The sequence below is a fragment of the Lepidochelys kempii genome, chromosome 11 (genome assembly GCF_965140285.1).
Source record: "Lepidochelys kempii isolate rLepKem1 chromosome 11, rLepKem1.hap1, whole genome shotgun sequence".
Lineage (NCBI taxonomy): Eukaryota > Metazoa > Chordata > Testudines > Cheloniidae > Lepidochelys > Lepidochelys kempii.
The window spans coordinates 39,555,623-39,582,348 of NC_136390.1; the positions used below are offsets into that span (position 1 = coordinate 39,555,623).

Sequence of the window (26,726 nt, forward strand, 5' to 3'; positions counted from 1 at the left end):
TCCTTCCTGCAGCATTCATTTCCTCCAGCCTCAATCTTCTGTTTTTGTCAAAATCCAGCATTGTATCACTTCTTGATTTGTGCTACAAGTCCATTTCACCCTTTTGTTGACAATGATCTCTGGTTTTCTCAGGTTGCTTGGACAGTTACATGATACTGACCTCTGGTTGCCTGCTTCCACAAAGCACACCCTGCAGAGCAAGTTGCCTGCTGTACAGCTAAGGTCATCTTAGACTCCCTTTATGCCATTCAGAATAGTTATCAATTTGCCTGTATTCCCCATATTGTGTTGGGTTGGCAGGCTATACACAAGTGTATGCCAAGCCAGTATTTGTAGGTCTCGGAGATGGATTGTTATTACTATTGGTTTCAGTGTTTTCACTTTAACCTTGCAATTCACTTTAAAGGCATGAAGATAAAAACTGGACACCCTATGACAGATAAGGGCATATTGTTATTTGGCATAATGATAGGATTGCCTGTTGCTATGCCCACTGTTAGCAGAAAGAGCAAGCCTGGAGGTAGTTCCCATTGGAGTGATGGGGTTACTCAGAGCAGGGCACGAAGGAGGCAGCTGAGATCAGTGCCTGGGAAGGGGATAGTGTAGGAAGTGTCAACCAGGAATAAAAGAGAGGAGGTCCCCCTCGCTGCCCCCAAATTTGTGTTTACTTTTTGAGTATTCCAGGAGAGTGTCCTGAAAAGCTCACATATGTACAAAGGGGCAATTCCCACAAAGGGTTCCAAAATGAGAAATTAGACTAAAAAGCTATGTGAGTTTTAAAAATATCTTGGTTTTTTTAAGCCAAACTTATGATTTTTAAAAATCTGTTTATGAATTTGTGAGATTCTCAATACTGTAATTAGCATATTTTCTATATAATTTCCCCGTTCCTTTTTAGGACCTGATCCAATGCCCATTGAACCAGGTCCTTAACCATCAGTACAATATCCTTGCCCTTTTTCAAAACTGAGTTTCATCAGCTGTCATCCCCTTAAGTCTTTAAATCCACCTGGAATGCCTCCACCCCTCATGGTTACTAATCAAAAAAAGTATCATCAGCAAACTTCACCAACTTGCTGTCGACTTCTTCTCCAAATGATTAATAAGTATGTTAAACAACACTGGTCCTGTTATTGATCCCTGGGACCATTCATTATTAACATGCATTCCTAATGCTAGGTTTCAGAGTAACAGCCGTGTTAGATGAAGTGAGCTGTATCTCATGAAAGCTTATGCTCAAATAAATTGGTTTGTCTCTAAGGTGCCACAAGTACTCCTTTTCTTATTCCTAATGCTGTTTGGTTACTGTTGCATAACCTGTACCTACTTAAGTGCTTGACTACTCTTTTCTTAGTGAGACTCTCAATCAGGCTGCCCTGTATTGAAGTGGGGCTCACCAATCAGTAAATCCCCAAATCTCCATTGGTTCCTTTTGTCAAAAAATAAAATTGTTTCCAGTCTTCAGGGACCACTGCTTAACAGGATTGATTGTATCTCCATTATCTTACACTTAATTTCTTTCAGAACCTTCAGATGAATACTATCAGAAATCTGATAGTAGGTTTCTCAAATTGCTCCATAAATTCCTCCTTGGATAATTCAGTTTCAGTAAAGGACACAGTCTGATTTCCCATAAAAAGAACCTTTGGAATATGAATTTTCCTTTCTTTTTCTACAGCGATAACTGACTAACACAAAAAAGAAAACATTCTTCATCTTCCTTTTAATTGCCTCATTTGCCCATTGGTAATCCTGGTGGCTGACAGTCACATTCAGGCCTGGTCTACACTTAAAATTTAGGTCGATTTAGCTACACTGGTCAAGAGTATGAAAAATCCACACCCTGGGCAGATGTAATTAGGCTGACCTAACCCCCACTGAAGATGCAGGTAGGTCAATGGAAGAGGGCTTCTATTGACCTAGCTACTATTTTTCAGGGAGTTGGTGTTACTATAGCAACAGAAAGAACCCCTTCTATTAATATAGGTTGGGTCTACACCACTGAGTTATGGCAGCATAACTATGGCACTATAGCTGTGACAGTATAGTCCCCATAGTGTAGATGAACCCTCAGCCTTTCGCTTCCGGTAGAAAATCATGGGATCCATGACTTACATGACCAGTGTGAGAAAACTCAAGAGGTCAGGTTCTGCTCTCATCTGCACAAGTTTTAAACTGGTGTCTGATGACTCCTGATTATAGTGGTGTACAGAGCAGAATTAGGCCCAGAATTTTTCAGATTATTCTGCCTTGTTTTTTCTCTCTGAATTATAATTCTTTCTGCATGGGAGAATAAAGTTCAGTGCATCTGGGAATGTATTATTTCTGCAGTGTGATCAACAATTTTCCTAGTGGAGTGTTTCAGAATGTTGGTTAAAATTTTCAAAAGGACCTAAGTGATGTAGGAACCTAAATTCCATTTGACTTTCAGTGAGACTTAGGCTCCTAATTGCCTATGTCACTTAAGTTACTTAGGCATTTTTAAAATTTTACGTGTGAAAATAGGCAAAATATAGGTTGATTTAAAAAAAATTAAATGAATCAGGTCTTTTCATAGCAGGTCTATTTGGGAGAGTTTTGGAAAAGACCAGCATTTTACTTTGAGAGTGAATATATAGGGTAGGTACGTTATTCAGTGGCCTTTTGATTACAGTAATTTACTCTCCCCTAAAAAGAGAATCATAATTATAGAATAATAGAAATGAAGGCATGGAAGGGACCTTGAGTCGAGTATCCTGCACAGGACCTAGTGTTCCAAACCATCCCTGACAAGTGCTTGTCTAACCCTTTCTTTGAAACCTCCAGTGATGGAGATTCCATAATCTTGGAAGCCTGTTCCAGTGCTTAACTACCCTTATAGTCAGAAAGTTGTTCCTAATATCTAACCTAAATCTCTATTGCTGCAGTTTAAGCCCATTACTTCTTGTCCTACCTTCAGTGGACCTGGAGAACAACTGATCCCTGTCCTCTTTGTAACAGCCCTTAACATATTTGAAGGTTGTTATCAGGTCCCCCCTTGGTTTTCTTTTCTCAAGACTAAACATGCCCAGTGTTTTTAACCTTTCCTTATAGGTCAGGTTTTCTAGACCTTTTATCATTTTTGTTGCTCTCCTCTGGACTCTCTCCAGTTTGTCCACATCTTTCCTAAAGTGTGGCACTCAGAACTAAACACAGTACTCCAACTCCACCAGTGCCAAGTAGAGCAGGTTAATTATCAACCATGTCTTACATACAACACTCCTGGTAATACACCCCAGAATGATATTAGCCTTTTTCACAACTGCATCACATTGTTGACTTGAATTCTATTTTTGATCTATTATAACCCTCAGATCCTTTTCAGCAGGCTAATGCCTAGCCAGTTATTCCCCATTTTGTAGCTGTGTGTTTGATTTTTTCTTCTTAAGTGTAGTAGTATGCATTTTTCTTTCTTAAATTTCATCTTGTTGCTTTCAGACTAATTCTCCACTTTATCAAGTTTGTTTTGAATTCTTATCCTGTCATCCAAAGTACATGCAATCCCTCCCAGCTTGGTGTCATACACAGATTTTATAAGCATACTCCTCACTCCATTATCCAAGTCATTAATTAAAATATTGATTAGTACCAAACCCAGGGCAGACCCCAGTAGGTCTCCACTAGATACATCCTCTTAGTCTGACAGTGAACCATTGAAAGACTGTACTTAAAGAGTAGTTATCAATCGATTTTGAACCCACCTTATATTAATTTAATCTAGATCACATTTGCCTAGTCTGCTTGTGAGAATATTACTAAAATTAAGACCTTGTCTATACTATGGACTAAATTGGCGCCACTGCAATTGATGCAGTGGCATAGATTTAGCAGGTCTAGTGAAGATGCGATAAGTCAACGCGAGAGCACTTTTCTGTTGACTAAATTAATCCACCTCAACGAGAGGTGGAAGCTATGTTGATGGGAGACAAAGAGCTGGGTAGACACCGGTTTAAGTCAATGTAAGCTATGTTGACTTAAGTTATGTTATTTACATAACTTAACTAGCGTAACTTACATTGACTTAGAGTGCTAGTGTAGGCTAGGCCTAAGATATATCATGTCTACTACTTCCCCCCTACCCACTAGGTCAAAGTTGTCAAAGTTGGATGCCTAGAGGTAGGCTCATAAATCCATATTTAGCCATCTAAATATAAAGGTCTGGTTTTGAGAGATATTGAGAATTCTCAACTCTCTCTACTTCAGTGGAATCTGAAAGTGCCCAGCACCTCTAAGGATAAGGCCACTTAGATTTAAGTACCCAACTTTGAAAATGTTTGCCAATATTATTAAATGCATCATGAGAATTAGTTACTGTCTTGCTGCTTCCTGAGTCCCATTGCAGTCTTTGTCATAACAGGTAATTAACTGTGTTCCATTTTCTTTCCTTAGTCATAAGTTAAGGGCCAGATTTTCAAAAGAGCTCCGTGCCAGACGTTAAAGTGCTGAGCACCCACAATTGAGGCCAGATTTCCCAAAGTTCACTCTCAGCAGATGCCACTGTGACTCTTATGGCCAGATTTTTAAATGAGCTCTTCACTCATGCAGAGCTCTTTTGAAAATCTGACTGCTTATTTAGGTGCCTGTGTGGGAACTGAATTTTTCTGAAAATCTGGGCCTAATTATGGGAGCTAACCCCTTCCGAAAATTCTGAACAAAGAATGCAATATTTCCATTTCATGCCTGGTATATTTTGCGAATTCCAGTGGTATTTGGCCCTGTATGTTTACTTGTAAATCCCACATTCCACCCTTTTCATAAGAAAAGAAAAAGAAAGCAGTTTTCTATCTAAAAAGGCTATGTTTAAATAAAGATAACGTTTTAGCCGTCTCAATTCCAACTTTATTAATAATCTTTAGGGAAAGGGAGGAATTGTGAACTAGTTGGAACAGGGAACATGGAAAATTGTATACCAGTCAATTCCTTGTTACGAAGATTTTAGTGGCCCAAGGGCTGGAGGCTAAAAGTGGAAAAAGACTTCCACAATTCTGGCTTGTAATACACATGGAAAAGAACTCTATGTATCCACAAGCACAGCCAAACTCTTTGGCTTGTTCCCAGAGCACATAACAGTGCTGTCTGGTTTTTTTGGTTTTTGTGAGGGGATGGGGGTAGGAGACATTACTTTGCAAAGTATTTAGTTGCAAATGGTTTAGAACCGCCCTAAGGATAATCCTCAGGGTTGTGCCTAGGTGCTATTTTAATGCAGCTCAGGTTCACTGTCATTTTGAGATAGTTTATTATGGGTAATACTTTTATCAGAGACAGTACTGTCCAGTGATTCTTTGATTGCAGAATATGGGTAGCATTTTATCTCTGATAGTGAGTTATATATTATACATTAAATAAAATATTTATGTTCAAATTTAACATATGACTTTGGGCAGAATATTTTGTCATCTTTCCAAATAACAATTTCTAAAGAATAAATTATAAAAAAAACAAACAATAAATAAAACCCATCTTGTGGTCATGTGAACTGTAATATTCCAGAGAAATTAGACATTTGAACTCATCAGTGAATTCTTCATTTTGTTGCCACTTCTTGGGAGTTTTATTTAAACAATTGCTTAAATTGTCATTACTTTTGCAACCAGCTTTGTAAAACTTGCAATTTAAATCAGATCTCTGGACCTGGGGTAACATTTTCATATGTGCCTAAGTCCCATTTTCAAAAATGACTGAGACACTCATGAGCCCAAGTCCCTTTGAAAGTCAGAGCCCAAAAATTGTAGTCTGCATTTGTGGATGTGGTGATAAGATATGCACGTTATGTAATGCGTTTGATGTACATGTGTCAAGTTAAGTACTCAAAGTAACAGTTTAAAAGATTTCATGTCCTTGTTTAGTTTCAATTATTTTAATTGTAGGTGTTTTTGAAAAGTAAGTCTGTACATGTAGCTATCACCAATTACTGTTCAAACAGTGCGTTATGTTATTCTGCTGTTACTCAAGAGCAGTGGTCTAAGTGGAAATCATTTCTTCCCAGTACGCTGCACTCATGGGAGGGACACAAAGGGGGGGTGCACATGACTCCCCATGCGACTCCTCCCTGCCCCAACCCCAGCCTGGGCCCCAACGTTCTCCTCGTCCCCTCCCCATGATCCACATCCATCCTCCGTTACCTGGGATGCAGCGGGGAAAAGAGCAGAACGCCGGTGGCTCCTCCGATGGCTGTATTGCCTTCAGCCCCCCCCCCACCCCCAGCCTGTCCTCCAGCAGGGCTGCTGTACAGACGGAGGAGACGCAGCTCCATGGAAGGGCAGGGGACAGGGCTGGAAGTGGTCTTTCCGGTACACCGTGCCAACCTTAAATACCTTACTGGTACAGCGTGGCGTACCGTACTACCATACTTGCACCACTGCTCAAGAGTCATTTTTGGTTATTAACAGAGCTGAGTAAAACTGGGAAAGAGTGGCAAAAAGTGTAATTCACAGATATGTGTGCTGTATTTTTAATATAGTTCCATATGATATTTATCCCTCCAAAAAACCTGGGTTTTATTTTTTCAAAATATGAGGGACTGAAAATTATTCACAGTGAAGCATGTAAAACTCAAGAAGTTACTCAAGCAAATCTCTTACCCACCCTGCTATACATTTCCCCTATCTGTTAAATGAAAGCAATGATATTTACTGCAGATGAAGTCTGAAAATATACAGGATTTAAGATGTTTTCATCCCCAGAAAGATAGATATGTAATTGATATTAGCTTCATTTTCAGGAAAGGTGCGACTAGATCAGAGGATCCTGTGGTCTAGTGGATTAGGCCTTAGTGGCAATCAGAAGACCTAGGTATTAATCCTGACCTGTGACTTTGGGCAAATCAGTTAACCACTGTAAGCCTTAGTTTTCCCATCTGTAAAATGACATTGGTGGTATTTACCTGCTTGATAGTTAGGGATCATGCAGCAGAATCTGTGTGGGTAGACTTTCCTGTCAGTGCAGAGTCCCATTGACTTCAAGAGTCTGCTCACATGAATTGGGGCCTACATAAGGGGTCTTTTGTTGGTCTGATTAACTTCAGTGGGAGCAAGACTGGGCCTTAAATAATATTTGTGAAGTTTATATAAGTGAAGTATTAAGACAAGCAGAGGTGGAATAAAAACTTGGGAAATCCTCGTTCCCTGACCTCTGCTTAATCAATTAGACCATGTTGCTTTGGGGAGGGGTATACAACCTGGTCCTCCTGCTGGCTTTTCCAGAATTTCTGAGTTTGAATTTTCAAGGGAAAGTGGCTTTTCACAGGCTTCTGAAAGTGAAAAACATTTAGTGTTAGCTCTTGTTGCATTTCATAAAAGCTCTCTAATTTCACAGAAGTTTCATAATCTCAATCTAGTCTGTCTCTCTCTTGCTCTCACACACGCACACAAAGCTATAATGACAAATATTTTGCTCAGTTCTAGTTACAGTACTAATGTATTTAATATCAAGGAATTTCATCATTAGAGGAAATGTGACTGGTCTGTTTTCTCAGAACTGATCATGTGCAGGCAACTGGAAAAAAAAACACTAAGACAAAACTTGTGTATTCCCGTAATTCTTTAGTGGCACAGAGGAAAATAACAACATTTAAACTCTATTTTACTGTAATTTTTAGGCAGCAAACCAACAACCAGACTTCTCCTGCAGAGCCTGATTCTCTTCACAAACAAATGGAAAAGGTATTATTAAGTTCAGATTCAAATTCCTGAGTCCACAGTTCTGCTTGGCATAGCCATCTAAACATGGAACTTAGTGATGTTTTGAAGTCTTTGAGACAAAAGCCTGCTTGCTAAGAACTTTAGTTCTGTAGAAAGACAGGGAGGTACGGTGAATAAGAGAATCAAAAGGCTGGAAATTTGCTGCTGAGAATAAATGCTAGCTACTCCCTGAGGTGATTTGTCTGTGCACTTCACTTTCTACAGATGTTCGTCTCTTTTTTAGTAAGGACCTGAGGTTCTTTGGTAGCACTTTGATATCCGGCTTGAATTCAATATGTGAAATGGAGGAGTCGCTCTGTGACTTGGAGCACAGCATAGTCTTTGAAGTCTGATCCAATTTTTGCTGCTTACCATTTGATGTTGAAAGGATGAAATGAAGAAAATGTACAGTTTTTGCCAGTAACTCTGCTGAGCATATGTAAGATTAAAAAAACAAAATCCCTTGGATGATGTACTTAGAAATGTTAAGCAGATTAATACCTTCCTATAGCCTTTTTCTAAAGATACAAATTAACTATGAGAGGAAATCAGCATACAGTGCATGCTGTGATTAACTGCATGAGTATGGGGTAAATAAGTTAGAGGGGGGAAATAAATAAATGTTTATGACACAGGTGCTTAGTCACTGTGACTAAAAGCCACAAGAATCTTGTGTGACTTCAATTTAGCATTAGACATTTTACAATGAAGTATACAAAATATACATTTGTTTTCTGTAAGATTGTGGTTAAAAGTTGACTTCATTGAGTGGAATACTTATACTATTTTATGTTTCTGAAACATTGTTCCTTATTCAAAAAGGATTCGGATGAGATTCCCACATCTCAGTTTCTTCTAAAGCATTCACTCCAAATGAATGATTCACAGCCTATAAGCCAAGCCCTTGCAGTTGCAAATAATCAATTATCAAGTCCCCTGGGATCCCCTAAAAAACAAGGTAAGAAATATATTAAAGTAATGACGATTTTTTTTAATATTTATAAGATACATGTTGTCTGCATGTAAGTTAATATATCGATGAGTTCTTTTAACAGTCCCATGGAAGACAGGAAACATACTGTAAGTAACTATTTATTTAACATTTGCCATCTGAAAATGTGCAATTTATTTGAACTTACATTCTCAAATGCACTTAAGTGCAATTCGGAGACAGAAGTATGGTGTGATAACATTCTGTTAAGAACATGAGCCATGATCTTCACTCCATAAAAATACCTTTTTAATGAAACAAAATTGACATCAGAGAACTCTACCTCTCCCTCTGGCTGCAAGCATCACAAACTGGAAGTTATGAAACCTCTTATGTGTGTCAGAATGAAAGACAACTGATTTGTTTGCATTCAGAGAGGTTCATTCTGCAACACAGTGAAGCCTACAACAATGCTAAAATCTACCCAATGTGGTTCTTACTCTGTTTGATAATCTATTCCTTCTTGTCTTGGTTGGTGATTTCTTTTATCAATTTAAAAATGTAAAATGAAGCACCCGAGGTTGTTTTAACAGGTCCATATTTCTAGTCTTCCAGGAAATCAATATCAGAAATAGTTACTTATCAAAATGCTTGTCTCCATTGTTGTCATGGAGCTGTATTTGCATATCACTGAATGCAGGGTTTAGTATGGGGCCATAAATTATTACCCACAGTTCAAGATAGAAAAGGTAGATAGTTTGATATTTTTTATCAGACCCCAAATTTACATGCTAATACACAAGCTTGCAGGCCATTCCTGAAAAGTAGGTAGGGTTGCCAGGTGTCTGTTTTTTTACTGGAACGTCCAGTCGAAAAGGGAAACTGGCAGTGTCGCTAAAAGTCCAGTTACCTGCAGTAACCAGCCTCTGCCATCAGGGGGTGGGAAAAGCAGCAGCTGCTGCGGGAGCCTGACCGACAGAACTGGCTGGCTCTCGGAACAAGCTCCAAAGTAGGTACCGGCATCATCTGGGATGTTAACCAGTTTCCCCCTCCCCCCGCCCTGCTATGCCCTGATTTCCCCGGTCCCTTGCTACTGGGTCAGAACCTCCACCCTCCCTCTCTCCCCCCCCCCACCCGCTGAGCCCCAATTTGCCCACCCCAGCCCCTCGCTCCAGGGACGGACCCTCCCACACCCCACTGTGCCCTGATTACCTCTCCCCAGCCCCTTGCTCCAGGGAGTGACCCCTGCTATGCCCCACTGTGCACTGATTGGGCAGGCTCTGCGTCAGTTCCTCCCAGCCCGGCTCTGCAGGCAGCAGGTGAGTCCCGGGTGTGGGGGAGCGAGTGATGGGAGCTGGGGTGGAGAGCGCGTGATGGGGGGTACAGGTGGGATGGGGCGGGGCCTCAGGAGAAGGCGGGCCAAGGGTGTTCAGTTTTCAGGGATTAGAAAGTTGACAACCCTAAAATGAGGCCTTTCTGTCCTGAGCTCTTTATATATGCTAATTAATCTGATTGTGCAATTTACTGTACCATATTATTACTATTGTACACTTTTTTCCTACAGGGTCAATAGAACTACAATCATTTTTATCTGCACACTTAGGCCCTGATCCTGCCAACTCACATGTACATAACGTTTACTTTGAGGTCAATGAAGCTATTCATATATATATAGTTAAGAAGGTGCATAGATGTTGGCAGGATCAGGTACTTATGTTGTAGGAAATTACACAAATGTAGCATTTTTCATCCTTTATAGATACACAGTTGTTTTCAATTGCAAATACAGAGTTCTACATAAACACAATAGGTTGGGAAATTCGTTATACTCTTGTTCTGAGTTTCAGTTCCCAGGGGACTTGAATTTGTGGAATGGGATTGCAGAAGGTGTGTGCATTACAGTGGAAAACGTTTAAATGATAGTAACAATAAATCTGTCAAACAAAAATATTTTCATTGCACTATACCTTCTTAAGAGAAGCACTAATGGTCAAGTTCTGTCACCCCAAATCTCAGTGAGTAGTACCTTTCTTTGTGAATAGTCCCATTGAAACCAATGGTGTTAGGTATGGAATAAAATTATTACTTAGAGGGATTAAACGTGGCAGAATTAGGCCCTTGTGTGATTTAGGGTCCATTACCCAATAATTAAGATTTGACTTTTTAAAATAACTGTGATTGGTATTCTCCTATTAAAAAACTTGTTTTGAAGAAGAGATCACTGAAACATTGATTTGATCTATTCAGGAAATAAATATGTGAAAAGAACAAGCACACAGCCACAAAGAAATAAAAATCTCAGTAAAGCATTTAAGGTATTCAAGATTGGAAATGATATAAATCACACTTAAAGTAATAACTGTTAAAGAAATAAACCTGTTGAAGAATAATGGCCTCTTCCAGTGCTTTGTGAAAGCATAGTTCTTCAGTCAGAGATTCAAATGCTTTCACACCCCAGTGAATTCTGTATTTACTTTTGGTCCATGATATGTAGTTTTAGGCACCCAGTGCTGTAGCACTTATGAAAACCAAAATGAAATGGCAAATATAGAGCATTATCTTTGGGGTAAGTATGGTGTAAATATGTTTGTTATAACCTTTGAATATAATATCTAAATTATTATCCACATAAAAGCAATATATACTATGTGATCCAAAGTACATGATGATGGTACTTTTTTATCCTTGATGAAACATTTACACTGCAAATTTTATAAATTGATTTTAAATCATTTTAGATTATGTTACAAACAGGACTGGCCTAAGGGGAAAAAAGGGGGGAAATGGAATGATAAAAGTTTGCAAATTTCCTCTGAAAATTTGCCAGTGTGTTTGTCGTGCATAGTGGTCATCACATTGTGATACCTACCTCTCTAGTGTGTTAGGTAGCCAGGTTGCCAATTATGCTACAGTGGCAAGGAAAAGGTAGAGCTGGGAGATTCCACACAGACACTGCAAAATCTGTAGTCAATGATTTATGCAAAAATGTAGACACTGAATGATTCCCACTGACTTCATTGGGCTTTGACTTCGGCCTATAAGAAACATATTTAAAGCTATGGCCAAACTACACACAGTGCAAGGAGTGTCCACGCACAGGCTAAAATGGCTTAAAGGGGAGATTTTCAAAGGCACAGATGGGGAGTTAGAAGCTCAGTTCCTATAGACTTTCTGGGATTTGGGCATCTAATTCTTCTTTGTGCCTTTGAAAGTCTCCCCTCAAAGCTATGCTGGCTCTGTGTCACCCAAGGATTCCCCCTACAAGGGGAGGGGAGCGTGGGGGGAGCTTCCACCAGACAGTAAAGCCAGCCTTATAGTCCATTAGCAACACCAGAGTGCTGCAGCAGGGCCAAAGATCCTGCCCAATCTCTTCTATATGAATAATTTCTCCCTGATATTATCCTTTTTTGGTAAGGTCGGGAGGAGAGTCCAGTTAATATGATAGTCAGAAGCTGACTATTTAAGTCACAATAAGGTAACATTAGAGGCAGAGTAGTGACATATTCCTGAGAGACTGGAGAATATCTTGTAGGTCTCGAACCTGAGTCCATAGGGTTCCCTGTTAACTAGCACCACCCTGCTTCTACTCCACAGCTCATTACTACGCAGCTGAACAGGAGAGACCATGAAACCTGAAGTTACATCAGGGCCTGATTGTAGGAACCTTGTGAACTGTGATTGGTCAGGGTTTCTTATTTATACCCAAAGAGAGGCACAGAAAGTTGTCCATGCAACTGGGCTTTACCTGGCTGCCACACTGGACCTTGCCTGACTCCTGGACTCTGCTTTAATGACTTGTTCTTGTTTCCTGCCTTGTTCCTGAGCCTTGGCTCAACTCCAGCTCTGACACTTGGCTTGACTCCCAACACTGGCTCCTGCTCTAACCACTAGACTCCAACTCCTGGCTACCTATGTCTCAGCCCCAACACAGTGTTTGAAAGTACTCCCTAGAGAGAAAGTTGCCTAATGTTTAGCTATGGATGGACCAAGAATAAATACAGCAGAGAGTTTCTAGATGAAAAGGAAATATGTTTGTAAAAGAAGACGCTAATAGTATTTATTCATTGACCAGGAGATGATGTAATTTCAAATGCTAATAGAGATATGGATGCCTGTGCTTCAAAAGTCAAACAGAATATAAGAGAAGAGTCTCTAGTCACATACGCGCTCTTGCAGGGAAATAGGATACATCTCTTTTATGCCATGCTCCTCACCCTGTTGTCTGAGATACTGAAACTTTGTCAGAAATGTCGAAACATAGCTAGGTTCCAAGATGTTCCGAGTTAAACAGCCAGCTGTGTTGTAACTAATCTTAATGCCAGTCTAGTCATGCTGCCCATAGTGTTGTAGAAGTCAACATTTTCTAAAGTGTCCTTTGATTTTAGATTCTTCAATGTTGGGGGGTCCTGTTAAGTCTAAGGGGCACTAGGGTACTCAGCATTATTGAAAATGAAGCCCGGGGAGTTTCAAGTTGGACACCTAAAATCAGTGGCCCCGTTTGAATAGTTTCACCACCATCTTTATTTTTTCTCTATCTCTTGTTTAATAGATTGTCTCTTTCTTTCTGTAAAATTGACAGTAACATGTGATTTTACTGGAGCCTAGTTGAGTTGGGCTAGGAGAGAAATGTGAGGCGGTGGCTGTCTGCTGCGTGTAGAGAGGGCAGCTAGTCTCTGCATTCTCAAGGGAGGTAATGAAATGCAGTAGGTACTTGCCTATGTGCAAAGTTACTGGCAAGGGGACAGCTGCGGTCTGCCGTCTCAAACAGTACCATAAACAGACTAACACGGCTACCATTCTGAAGTCTGGCAAGGGACACTGTGGGTTAAGGAAGAGTCAAATGCCATTACCAAAAGGCTGCTGTTACACAGGTGATACTACCCATTCCCCATTCTAAACAGAAAATAAAGCAAGATTTTAAAATCTACGGTAGGCTGCATTTTCTAAGCAGTTCCTTATTTTCAATGACTCATACATCACTGGTCCTTACCCCCATTTTCAGACAGAATGGGCCAAACTTGGCTCTGTTAAATGGCTGCACCCTTGTTTCACTCCTGTGTAACCAAAGGCAGAAACTGGCCCACTTGTTTTAATCTTTTGACTCTGAATTATGTGATGCTCTAACTAAGATTCTGTTTTCTGTGTACTGCAACTTTAAATATACATGGTTTACCTGCTTGTCCACTGGGAGGCAGGGCTGTGAGACAATTCAGGATGGGGTCTTAGAGTGAGACTGGCACTGTGTGTTCTCTCTCATGTCTGTCATTGCTTTCTTTAATCTCAAATGAGTCAAGTAGACTGAGAGTGCATGTTTTTCTCTTTGTGTATGGAAAACACATTGATCTCTCCTAGCTGGCAGATCTGTGGGTGTTCATTAGTGTAAGGTCAAGATCCCAGAAGCAAATGGAATTATTATTATGTTTCCCAATCTTGCAGTCTCTTACTCAGGCAAAACCCTAACTGAAAATGTGGAAGCTTTGCTGAGCAGAATCTAAAGGATGGGACCATGAAGGATATTGTTCTCCTTGTTTTGTTGTTTGCAGATGATGTGATTGCCCTCCCTCGGAAAAGCAAAAAAGCTAATAAGGATTATATGGTGCTGCTATGTACACGATATAGCTGAGATGGAAATTGTTGTATGTAAGCAAATGCTGCTGTTTTTATCAACTCTTACTCGGTTTGGTATCCAAGTAACATTTCAGAAAGTTAGAGGAGTAAACTATCTCAACACATATTTTTTTAATAATGACTTCAGATGTCTATAGTGAAAGCAGTGGGTAGATTAGAGGGACAATCAATTATGAGAGAAACATAAGCATGTCAGTCTCGGTCAAACTATCCATGTCAAGTCTTCCAGAGTGTTTGTGTTCATCTCTGTTTGTCCAGTCCTTGAGGTTTTTGTATCTCTGAGCTTGTCTGCATTGGGAAAGGACACAATGTTAGCTAAAACAATGAGGAGTCCTTGTGGCACCTTAGAGACTACAAACTTATTTGAGCATAAGCTTTTGTGGGCTAAAGCCCACTTCATCAGATGTGTGCACAGGTCCTATGATGGTGTTGACAACCACATCAGCCACACCATCAGGGGCTCGTTCACCTGCGCATCTACCAATGTGATATATGCCATCATGTGCCAGCAATGCCCCTGTGCCATATACATTGGCCAAACCGGGCAGTCTCCATGCAAAAGAATAAATTGACACAACTCAGACATCAAGAATTGTAACTTTCAAAAACCAGTAGGAGAGCATTTCAATCTCCCTGCACACTCAATAACAGACTTAAAAGTGGCCATTCTTCAACAAAAAAAAATTTCAAAACCAGACTTCAATGAGAAACTGCAGAACTGGAATTAATTTGCAAATTTGACACCATCAAATTAGGCCTGAATAAAGACTGGGAGTGGATGGGTCACTACAAAAAGTAATTTTCCCTCTGTTGATGTTCACCCCTTCTTGTCAACTGTTGGGAATGGGACACATCCACCCTGATTGAATTGGCCTCGTTAGCACTGACACTGCCCCCCCATCTTTGGGCAACTCCCATCTTTTCATGTCCTGTATATTTATACCTACCTACTGTATTTTTCACTCCATGCATCTGATGAAGTGGGTTATAGCCCATGAAAGCTTATGCCCAAATAAATTTGTTAGTCTCTAAGGTGCCACAAGGACTCCTCATTGTTTTTGCCAATTATAATAGTTTGCATAAAGTGCTTGAATGAAAGGTGCTATACATTACAAATTCTGTGTTGAATAAATAATGAACCGGGAGTTCACTCTTTGAAATTTACAATCCCTACAAAATAACATTAACAATCAAGTTACAATATCTTTCAGACCTTAAAATTAAGAATAGACTTTCATCTACCATCCTCGAAGTGCCATTCTGAATCCTAGAATGAATTGATATATTTTTCTTATGTGTTACAGGATGTTTAAGTCAAGTATAGTATTCATACTTTTATTAGGTAGATTTTATATCAGAGAAGAAGTTTAACTATATTCTCATATTTAACTTCTTTTTGTGCATGGCTTTAAAAAAACATAACTAGAATACTCCATCCTGCATTAGTGATTCACTTTCCTTCCCTTTGAATCCGCAGAGTCAAGGTCCCCAACATGGTGCTAGCAGGCACTGTGTTCCTGGACAGGCTGTGTTCTAGAGGAGATGTAATATTGAGGTCTGGAGTGGACCACTTTTAATCAAAGATGCCATGGTACATTTTGTAAGAGTTACGGGATTAATCCTAGTGTTCTGGCCAGGTTTGAATTCATTCTGCCTAACTCAACTTCCTATTTCGTTTCATTTGGATACATTTCAAAGACACTATTGTGTAGTGTGGCACCCATATTCTACCTTGAGAGGTGGCAATGTTTCAGCAGTAGGTGAAGTGATCCCAATGCATCAAGGCTGTGAAGCGTTTTAGAATCCATTTGGGTGAAAGATGATATACAAGAATTGCATTAATTCTAAGACACACTCTGATTCATTTTACACCTGTGTAAATCAGGAATAACTCCACTCAAATCAATGGACTCACTTGTGTGATAGCAGAATCCCATTGATTCTGCTCAAAAATTCCATGTGGCTTTTTTCTTTGCATGTCAGGGCTAGGACTATGATTCTGTCATGAAGAAAATAACAGCAGTCTCATGGGTCACTCTGGATATTATGGACATGGCTGGGAAAGGTCCTATTTGGCATGATCCAGCTGGATTTTAGGACAGCACAATTAGGTGTGCTCCACTGTGTCCCCACTGTGTTCTCCTGCTGTATGCCACAATATGGAGAAGAAGCTTTGGATGGGGTACTGCTTAAGTAGCTCTCTCAGCCTCACTGGAGAAATTCTTGATGTGATACAGTGGTTCTACAGTGGATTTCCATCTGTTGAGAGGAATACATGATGGAGTTCATAGATTCAGAGATTTTAAGGCCAGAAGGGACCATTGTGATCATCTGGTCTGACCTCCTGCATAACACAGGCCATAGAATATCCACCAAATATTTCCTCTTTGGCTTGTCCTTGTGGTCCTCTTTTGAACCCTCTCCAATTTATCAATATCCTTTTTGAACGGTAGGACCCGGAAATAGACACAGTATTCCAGCAGAAGTCACACCAGTGCCAAATACAGAGGTAAAATAACCTCTCTGCTCCTGTTCAATATTCCTTTGTTTATGTATCCAAGGATTGCAATGGCCCTTTTGGCCACAGCATTGCACTGAGAGCTCATGTTCAGCTGATTATCCCCACCACAACCCATTTGTTTGTGTTCTTCTAGTGTTTGGTCCAACATCTGGCTGGAGAGAGGCAGGAGAAGATATAACACCCTTTTCTCTTAAAACTGCATGCTGTTGGATCATGAGTGTCTTTGACTGCTGTGCCAAATGCACAGTTCTAGATATGGCAGACATAAATAGGATTTCCAGTTCATTTTGTTGCTTATAGATTTTATGTATAAGCTGTAATGATATATCATCCAGAAGAAAGATACATGCCCAGTTTGTTTCAAGGTGGCTCTCAGGAAAATGAACCAAAAATAGACATACATGTACATCACAAAGGGGGTCATTATTAATAACGATGAATGACTCAAAAAGTTGTGTGATTTGGTTCCGTTGGGATAGATTTGGATGGAAGCTTATCCAAGTTGCTTTTGATTACAATATTCGGCTCCAAGTGTGTAATGTTTTGTACATGGATGGGCCCCTGTACCTGCATAGAGATCCCAGAATTGGGACCTTTGTCTGCTAACCTTGTGGGAATCCTTAGTTTTATGAGGTTTCTGATTCTTCCTGCTTCTAACTGAGCCAGAAGCACTGTGAGGTGCTCAGACACTAGGGTGTTGGATGGAGTGCGGATACCTAGGTAGATATTTCAGCGCTTCCACTTCCCGTCTTAATGGGAACCCAGAAGTGCCAACAAACATAATTTTAATAAAATAGTTTTTATAAGGTTAGCTGATATTTCCCCCCAACTTCCTATGAAGGTTTGGTTTGTGACTACATTTTAGGGATTTTTAGTTTGAATTGGTTCACACCTCACTCGTTATTATTAACCCTTTTGCCAGTAGGCGTGATGTCCAGATTGCATTTTGCAGATATTATGGATCAACCAATTTTGAAAAAAAAAAGTCAGACTGTTCTGAAGTTTCTTTCACAATGCGGGTTCTTAATTGTCTCTTGGGGAGAGAGAGAGAAAAAACAACCAAGACACAAGCAGTGACAAATGATAAATACAAGCTTTGATTTGTTAAACACATGTTAGCTCTGTGTTTAGCCCTGGGCTGTGAATTTCATTACAGGCTGGTTTACTTGAGGATTGGTTATTGTTATTGCTTTGGATATAGAAGGATCTAACCTGTAGTCAATGCTGATTAGGATCAAATGTGAGAGATTAAAATGGGATGCAACTGAATAGCATACACAGAACTGTGTGAATTGGATGGAATAGTTTTCTTTAGACAGCTTTCTTATTGCTAGTGATGTAAACATATTGGATCTGGATTAGTACAGACTGTATTGTGATAAAGCAGAATAAGTAAATCTCTCATTAAAATACAAAAAAACCTGATGATATAAGAATGAAATGTAATGAAGTTCAATAACCAACATGTAATAGTACCACACGACAATATTTTAGTAAAGGTTCAGGTTTTTCCCAATAAAATATCATGGCTAGCAGTGTGTTTCTCACTCCAGCTTCCAGTATATTTACTTTTTCTGTCTTCTTCATCTTCCATCCCTGACACACAGCTTTCCCTAAGTACTTCTTTTTGCCATTTCTTTGTTGGTGGTTAAGCTTTTTATCGTACTGTACCTCACTGTTCTGTTATTATTGCTCAAAGTTTTCTTAAGTATTCTCTGAGAATCTTTGACAGCTTTTCCTATGAAGCTTAGCCATTGTTGCTATTACTCCAAAACAGCAGACTATGTCACACATGACTGTTCCACTCGTTCAAATGTTGTAGCTTTCAGTTAATTTCTCTTCAGTTCTTTTTTATGGTTTTCTAAAGTACTGTCTATGGCTGTAGGAATTATAAAAATTGCATTCTGCCTTTCTATGTGCTTTCTTTGTCTGTTTAGTCACCTTAGACCTGAGCTTCTTTTAATCATTTCCTCATAATTGATAAGGACTTTTTTGTATTATTTTTCCCATTCTGCAATTTGTATAATATTTTCTATATATACTCTATTAAGTCCAATAAATACAACAACTTCATATTTATGCCCCTATGTAGGCTTAATTTATTTACACATGCATTTCCTTCTTTAAAAAAATCACTAGCGGGAAGGGTATACTTGGCTTCTTGCTATTCAGTAAAAAAAACAAAATCCCTGCTTTAGTATCTGAGTACATTTTACCTGACCATGTACAATGATTAAGAGTTTTGAGTATATGCACAGAGAACCCCTTTTTAAAAAATAAACTTACTAAAGTTTTGCACAATACTGAATTCACATTGCAAAGAAGAAAACAATGCAGAGCTCTTTGGTGCTTTTGCTTCAGAAAACTTTAGGACTTCAAATAATTACATAATGAAAGGAAATCTGTCATTAACTAACAGAAGATACTAGAGATTGGAATGTCAGTGAGAAAGGTGTAATGTCAAAGCCCTAAGGAAAACATTCCTGAGTCAAAATTCAAAAAGGGTCAAATTCTGTTATTTACTATACCAAAGTCTTTTAGAGCTTGAGTGATGTTGCAAAAGACTCTGAGTATCATCTCAAAATAAAGTGTGTTTAGACACTTTTTGGACAGGCAGCATTCACTGCATCATGCTACAAATTCCTGGATGCATCCAATAAGGATTTCCTTTCTCAATCCCTTCCAAAGAAGTTATAAAAAAAACATGGAGACCTGATGTGATGACACGGAAAATCATCCTGTGGTCAAGGTCATTATGGAATTTGATTAGATCCCTGGGAAAATCCTCTTCCCAAGTTTTCAGCCTTGGAAAGCCACGAGTCTACATTTAATTAAATTAAAGTTGTCGATCAGAACAGCAAGAAAAAACAACCTAAATAAATTGGGGTCTTTCAAATAAGCTATTTGTATCTGTTTATTTCTACAAATGGATCAGCAGTAGCACATTTTATGTACACTTAGGATCTACTAGCTACATAGGTGTATAGGATGAGCAATCTACAGGTGCACACATTGAGAGCTGTCCATCTCCACTGGCACTATTAACCTCTTCCATCCCCTCCACAAGTAGGACTGTTTGGTCACAGCAGGCTAATGGCTATGTTTTAAAAACAATCTTTTGGGAAATGAAAAAACTCTATATTTATGGGTGATTTAAAAATGTAATTAACAGTGACAAATGAGACAATTACCACCTCTTTCTGATCTTCCGAAATCTGCTAGTTTCTCTGCCAGAAAGTCACATGACAAGTGCTGTAAATAAAGGTTTCAAAGGTCCACAACTGTCTTCACAACTCTCTGCCATTCTTAACTAGTGACTCGGGCCAGGTGACTGCTTTTTGAAGGCAGTCATGGTACCAGAGGAGTTCTTTAGGGCGCACGGCCTAGTGGTTAAAGCATAGGGTTGTGAGTCAGGAGATCTGGGCCCTGATTTTATGGCCTGGCCAAACTCTGTACAGTGCTGTTTTGGAGACTGCCTCTCATCTATTCTTCTTTCAGATTCTGTGACATAGTCACCAGTCTGTCTCCATATTTGCCTCGCGTACATGCAAAAAAACATTCACTCCCAGAAGAAGGAAATGGTCAGTGCATTGTTTCAGCATCTCTGTGGAGTTTGCAAACACTGAAAATGTCCTCCAGCTAAGTGGCATGATTGTTTTTTGTATATTTTTTTAAGACTGTTCTTTACCACATTTTCTTACTTAAGATAAAGAGCATGACTATCGGAAGAATGACAATAAGCTTGTGAGCTTTAAAGGGTTTATTTGCCAGGAAAACAAACAGCTTGCTGCAGCTCTACAAAAACACAGAGTGATCTAATTTGAGTTTCAACATTTACGGATGTCATTTTCAAACTATATTGAGATAACCAGCTGTTGCAGTTTAAAACAGGTAGAAGAGGTGTTTGTAGAACAAAAGCATTTGAGTCATTTATTTATTTTTAGTGATGGGCCTGAGACGTGAAGTTCAGATCCGAATCCAAACTTCCCCAAACTTTACTTGAGGTTTATATATAGGATTCTACTTTGGGCTCATCTCTCATTTGTATGTTATCAGACATAAAGACCGTTCGTATTTTGCTTTCCATTAGATTATGTTTGGCTGTGTTTCTGTAAGTCATTTTTGAATTATATTAAACTGATTTAAAAAACTGGTAGCAATATTACTCTTGAAGAGTTGTGATCTTTAAGTTCTACTACAGTAAAGGCAGTCTAAACACCAAATAGAATCTTGCAAAGGGATGATAAATATTACTAATACTGACATCTGTTTCAACTTAGTGCCAGAGCTGGTGCTTTGGGCCTTGTGATAGTTGGTTTAAGGCCCAGCATGTATAAATTCCTCACCCTGGTACCCAACAAGGCTTCACTACATAAAACAAAGGAAACTCTAAATTAGCAGGCAGCTTCTAGTCTGTACAGAGTCACTCATTTGAAAGTGGTCAGCACAGACAGCAACTTGCAGAGAAGTTCCAGGGCATGTAAATCAGGGGGCAAGATTATGATCAAAATAATCAAGTTCCAAATTCAAACTATAAACATTTGGATCCAGAGTGTGGCTGTAGACTTGCTATACAATGTGACACAGGCAAGGCAGTCATAGTGCAAGGTGCAAAAAATGAGTCTCTGTTCATAAACTCTCCTTCCCTCTTCTTGTCCACAAAACAAAGGTGCAGAAGAGCAATAAGTATCAGTCACTTTGCAACAGAGATTCTATAACTAGTCCATGGATCTCTGGTAGTCCATAGAGTACTTTGTGATTTTCAGAGAACTGGTACATCACATGGGGCTGGCTCCTCTCTGCCTTGTTTCCAGCTACATGTTTCCAAAGAAGAACCTAGATGCCTGTAAAGCAGCTGGAAATATGGAGGAACCAGCCTAGCTGCCACCACTATAAGGATTCCAGCTACTTAAGGAGGAGAAGAGGAAACAAGATTATCTCAGGGGCTAGAGCCACCAGTAGCATTGATGCTGTCACTAGGAGAGGAGACAGGAGACACCAGTGGGACCTAAGCCCTCCACCAGAAAGTAATGCCTTGTGGGAGATGGGAACCAGACTGCATGTTCAGGAAAGTTAAAAACCAGACAGCCACAAGAGAGGAACAAGCCAGCAGGCTGTTGGGGGAAGTGGGGAGGGGGAGAAGGACCACCAAGGAAAGAAACCTATGCAGAGAAACAGAAGAATGAGGAAAAGAACTGGTGGGGAGAGCCAATTAAGAGCTAAAGGAAAGGGGGTGTGTGATGGGTATACTCCCCATCCTGGCCCTTGAGAGAGCTGAATTAGGCCAGGTGGGCTCAATCAGGCAATTAAGTGGCAAACAGGAGACATTTGGGCTAGGAGGCAGCCACTAATTGAAAGCATGCTCATGTCTGAAGGAACAGGCAGAGCTTACATAAAGCCAAGAGCCTGGCCACGGAGGGAGCAGTAGTCACTTTCCCTGAGGGAAGGAGGGATAGGAATCCCTGAGGCCTAGTAGACCCTAGGAGAGAGGACTCTGACTAGGAGGAGTGGAAGTAAGGCAGGAAGTAGTCCAAGGCGAGAACAGGGTGAAGAGTGGCAGTCACATTTACTAAGGTAAGGGAGTGGAAAGGAGGGATAGGAATCCCCCTGGCTATTACCAGCAGGAGAGTGGGGTGGGGGGAGAGAAAACCTTTTGAAGTGATAAACACCCATTTTTTCATGATGTGTGTATAAAAACATCCTCACTGCATTTTCCAGTTTTATGCATCCGATGAAGTGAGCTGTATCTCACGAAAGCTTATGCTCAAATAAATTGGTTAGTCTCTAAGGTGCCACAAGTCCTCCTTTTCTTTTTGTGAATACAGACTAACACGGCTGTTACTCTGAAACCCCTGGCACTTTCACTCCTGCAGTGATCCACGCAGTTTTCTAATTCACTGCCCCAACAGTATCTCTCCGCAGTCCGCTATGCACCACACACACCACCACAGATCTGTGTGAGGAGGGAGGTTAAAAATGAAATTGAGGGGAGCTTGGAGGACTCTCCAAGAGGGGCACATTGAATTTAGCTGTCTTGTATTCTATTGAGTAGCACATGTCGATACCCCCCACGTTGCTTTTACTGAAGATTAAAGATTTGTACATTTGCTTTGGCTGGAAGTATCATCTACTGACAAAGGAATACATGAGCAATAAAGGCCACCTTTCCAAAAGAGCTCAGGGCCAGATTCTCAAGAATTCAACACCCACCAGTGAGGCCAGATTATCAAGAGAGCTCAGCTCCCATTTACGAGCCTAAATAAAGGCTAGGTTTTCCAAAGAGTTCAACACCTAAGGTGCGCCCAACGTACTGAGTGACCTTGAAGATCTAGTAATTTATTTTGGTGTCTAAATGGGAGCTGGGCTCTTCTGAAAACTCTGGCTCATGGCTGTGATTTATAGAAGAGCAGTTTCTCTCTTTGATACAAACTTACTACAGCCTTTTCTGTAGGAGCCACTAGAAAGCTTTTCTTTGGCTCATTTAATAGAGTTGCTGCCTATGAAGGGTTCAAGCTGGGCATCACATATGCTGGGCCAGATGATTGGCTCCAGCCAAGACTACCTAGTACCATGCAGGGCAGGCAGAGGGTTACTTTTGCAGCCGCTTTGGACTGCTATGTACCACACTGGTCTTCTAGCGTAACCTAGAGCTGCCTCAATGGTAGTTTGCCCACGGAGCACACAAAGAGTTATTGGAAGTGTTTGTTTCTCCATATTGCTGTGGAGAATGTGTTCACCTGGCGCAAAGGCTCATGAGTCTATAGTTCCAATGGTTTTGATTAGCATAGTCCTGTCTTGTTGATATCACCCAGCAAGCAATAAGATTAGTAGTGTGTGAGCGCTCTTTATGGCTCAGCGTGATTGAGACCAGCTCCCTGGAGCACAGCAGTAACAAAGAAGAAACATAGTCAATTTGCTGTTTGTCTAGCTTCTGTGATTCTAGAATATGGGTATTTTTCAGTGGCCTACTATTTTAAATGAAGTACTGTAATTAATGGATTGAACAGAATACAGGGGCCTTACCTCATGGGTTGATTCATGGGGCAAAGTTGTGGGTTTAAACCCCTGCGCTGGAGAGGCTCCCAGACATTCTAGTTCACATCCTTAGCAACAAACCAGCCAGTCCACAGCCCCAAGCAAATCTGAAGCTGTGTGTATGAAAGGCTCATTTGTGATTTGTTCAGCACCCTGGTACTTTTTTTAAATATGCATGATGTGACTTCTCCTGTCTGCGGGGAAGAACTCTGATTGGGCCAGACATTTGGGGGCTCATAAATTGTATTTACTTTTTGGTTGATTTGTTTCAGGGTTCTGTGGGGGAGGGTATTTTTGTTTGTTCATTAGTAGGGACTTATTGGGCTGAAGAGGGGTGTTGATGTTGTCAGGGTCATTCTTGTGATGGAAAGGCCTGTTCACTGAGGAAGGTTCAGGATCCATTCATGACACCTGTGAAAATAGATTACCCTGACCTATTCTCTGTTCTGTAGATGCTTCGTATCACTCTAGCTTTGCAGCCATCACCCTTCTCTTATTCCTGCTTGTCTCTATTATCTTCTAGCCTAATCAGTGAAGAACTGAAAATGAACTGCCATTGGTTAGAGACACCTGGCTGATGGTCCTAAGCAGGGAAGTATTTGCCCTGAAAGCATAGCCTGTGTTGCATTTTTATTTTACTTTCAGATTAACTACATTGTACCTAGGCCTTCACAGAGACATGGAGGTGGAGGGAAAGATACGAAAAGAGCCTTTGTGTCTCTGTACAAGAGATCACAGGCACAATCCCAGTCTGTGTTCCTGATCTGCAAGAACATGAGGTGTCTAGCACAGGTTGCAGGAGCAGACACTCCTAAGGAAGTAGGGAGGAAGGATGAATGCAGGGCTATGGCCTCGCCAATTGAGCTGGACTAGTGCAGCACAACCGCCTATGGTAACCTGTAAAAGAGGGTAGCAAGCACTGCTCAGGTCTATCCTGTCCCTGCTCTTGGAGGCATTGGGCCAAATTCACAAGACTGGGACTGAAGAGAATGTGTGTGTGTATGCATTGTGACAGGGTCAGGGCAGATGGCTATAGGAGAGTAATAGAAGGCAGATATATAAGCCCCAGGCTAAGTAGGTCCCTTTTCCCTGGGTAAGGTAACAGGGAAGGTTCCAGAACAATCAGGAATCTTCTGGAAACAATTAAGACAGGCTGATTAGAACACCTGCAGCCAATCAAGAAGCTGCTAGAATCAATTAAGGCAGGCTAATCAGGGCACCTGGGTTTTAAAAAGGAGCTCACTTCAGTTTGTGGTGTGCGTGTGAGGAGCTGGGAGCAAGAGGCACTAGGAGCTGAGAGTGAGAACGTGGACTGTTGGAGGACTGAGTGTACAAGCATTATCAGACACCAGGAGGAAGGTCCTATGGTGAGGATAAAGAAGGTGTTGGGAGGAGGCCATAGGGAAGTAGCCCAGGGCATTGTAGCTGTCGCACAGCTGTTCCAGGAGGCACTCTAGACAGCTGCATTCCACAGGGCCCTGGGCTGGAACCAGAAGTAGAGGGTGGGCCCGGGTTTCCCCCAAATCCTCCCAACTCCTGGTCAGACACAGGAGGAGTCGACCTGGACTGTGGGTTCAGAAAAATGGCCAAGCTGAGGGCTGCCGTGAAACTCCAAGGTGAGCAAATCTGCCAATAAGTGCAAGACCCACCAAGGTAGAGCAGGAACTTTGTCACAGCATGCATGGAGGGGAGTGTTGTGCTCACTGATTCTGAGCTGATGGGGGCCGGTTTTGCCCCTGATACTGGGTCAGATCGTCCTAGCTTGCATCAAGCTACTGAAGACCCTTTGGGGCCTGGTAGCCGCTGAGAAATAGCGAGGAAGTAGGACCAGCTCAAACGTGCCACCAGCCTGCCCCAGAATGGCTCCAGCATTAGAAGCTCTTATCATGAGAGCAGTAGGGACAGCAGTCCACAGCTGGCTCTACATGTGGCAGTGAGGACCTCCTGCTCTGGCGCTGTTCTCTGGAGACACCTTAGAGCAACCATGGATCAGGCCCATTCCACCTAACTTTGCCCTCCACCCTCACTCTGCATCAAGCATAAATTAGCTGGCTTGAAAAATCTGTCCCTCTGTATCTGGGTTACATTAGTTAAACTAATGGTTTGGTTTGGCTTTGTTCACATTAACATCAGAACATGGGGGAAGAACAACAAATCAGAAACAAAAAACACAAACATTTGAAAATGTTGCTGCCACAGATAGACGTCCTGAGTGTGTTTTACATAACCATTGTGAATAACTGTAGCTGGATTTCTGTCCAGATTCCTTCCCCTCGTGGACCTTTTCAAACAAAAACAAACTGTACAAACCAAGTTTTTGTGGGATGGGCCAGAGCCTGCTTTCAAATGACAAAACTAGGAGCAGTGCTGAGCCTTGTGCACTGGGATTTGGGTGTACGTTTTGTTGTTCACATTCCATTGCTGACTTACGAAGTGATCTGTCACTGAAACAGTTGGCCTGCTTGGAAGGACACATGCAAAAAAGCTACCACTTCAGTCCCTTGAAAACCGGAGATGTAGTTAATGTGTGGGGCCCTGGTTGTGCCTGGTTTTTATGTGAGTGTGCAAAGAAGTGGAGGTTGAGGGAGCAGTGAGCAGGTGTTTTGGGAATGGCCCTTGTCTTGCATGGCATATATAAGGGCCAGACAGCATTTCATCCTCTGTGCTGTGGGGAGTGTAAGCGCTGGCCTCTCCCTACTCCACTGGGGACATAGAGAATCCCAAAGGTGAAGGGCAAGAAGCTGGGCCAAGGCTCTGACTCTCAACTCGCCAGCCACATGGATTGTGGGATAAGGAGGAGTCCACCAAGCACCCTGCAACTCCAGGAGGCATTCTGCTTCCCAATCAGAATGCCACCTGGAATAGCACCACAATACCTTTTTCTGTTCGGCCTATAAAGCATAATTGAGTCTTA

The 26,726-nt window shown here is 41.0% G+C and overlaps 1 protein-coding gene across 1 annotated transcript in view; it reads left to right on the forward strand.

Moving 5' to 3' along the window:
* The window catches only part of MYO3B (myosin IIIB), a 265,479-nt gene that overhangs the window by 204,417 nt on the left and 34,336 nt on the right, over positions 1-26,726 (forward strand). Inside the window, exons 31-34 of the mRNA XM_078854729.1 lie at positions 2,751-2,772; positions 10,099-10,113; positions 12,044-12,060; positions 21,766-21,778. Of these exons, the coding sequence (XP_078710855.1) occupies positions 2,751-2,772; positions 10,099-10,113; positions 12,044-12,060; positions 21,766-21,778 (67 nt within the window). The remainder of the gene's footprint in view (positions 1-2,750; positions 2,773-10,098; positions 10,114-12,043; positions 12,061-21,765; positions 21,779-26,726) is intronic.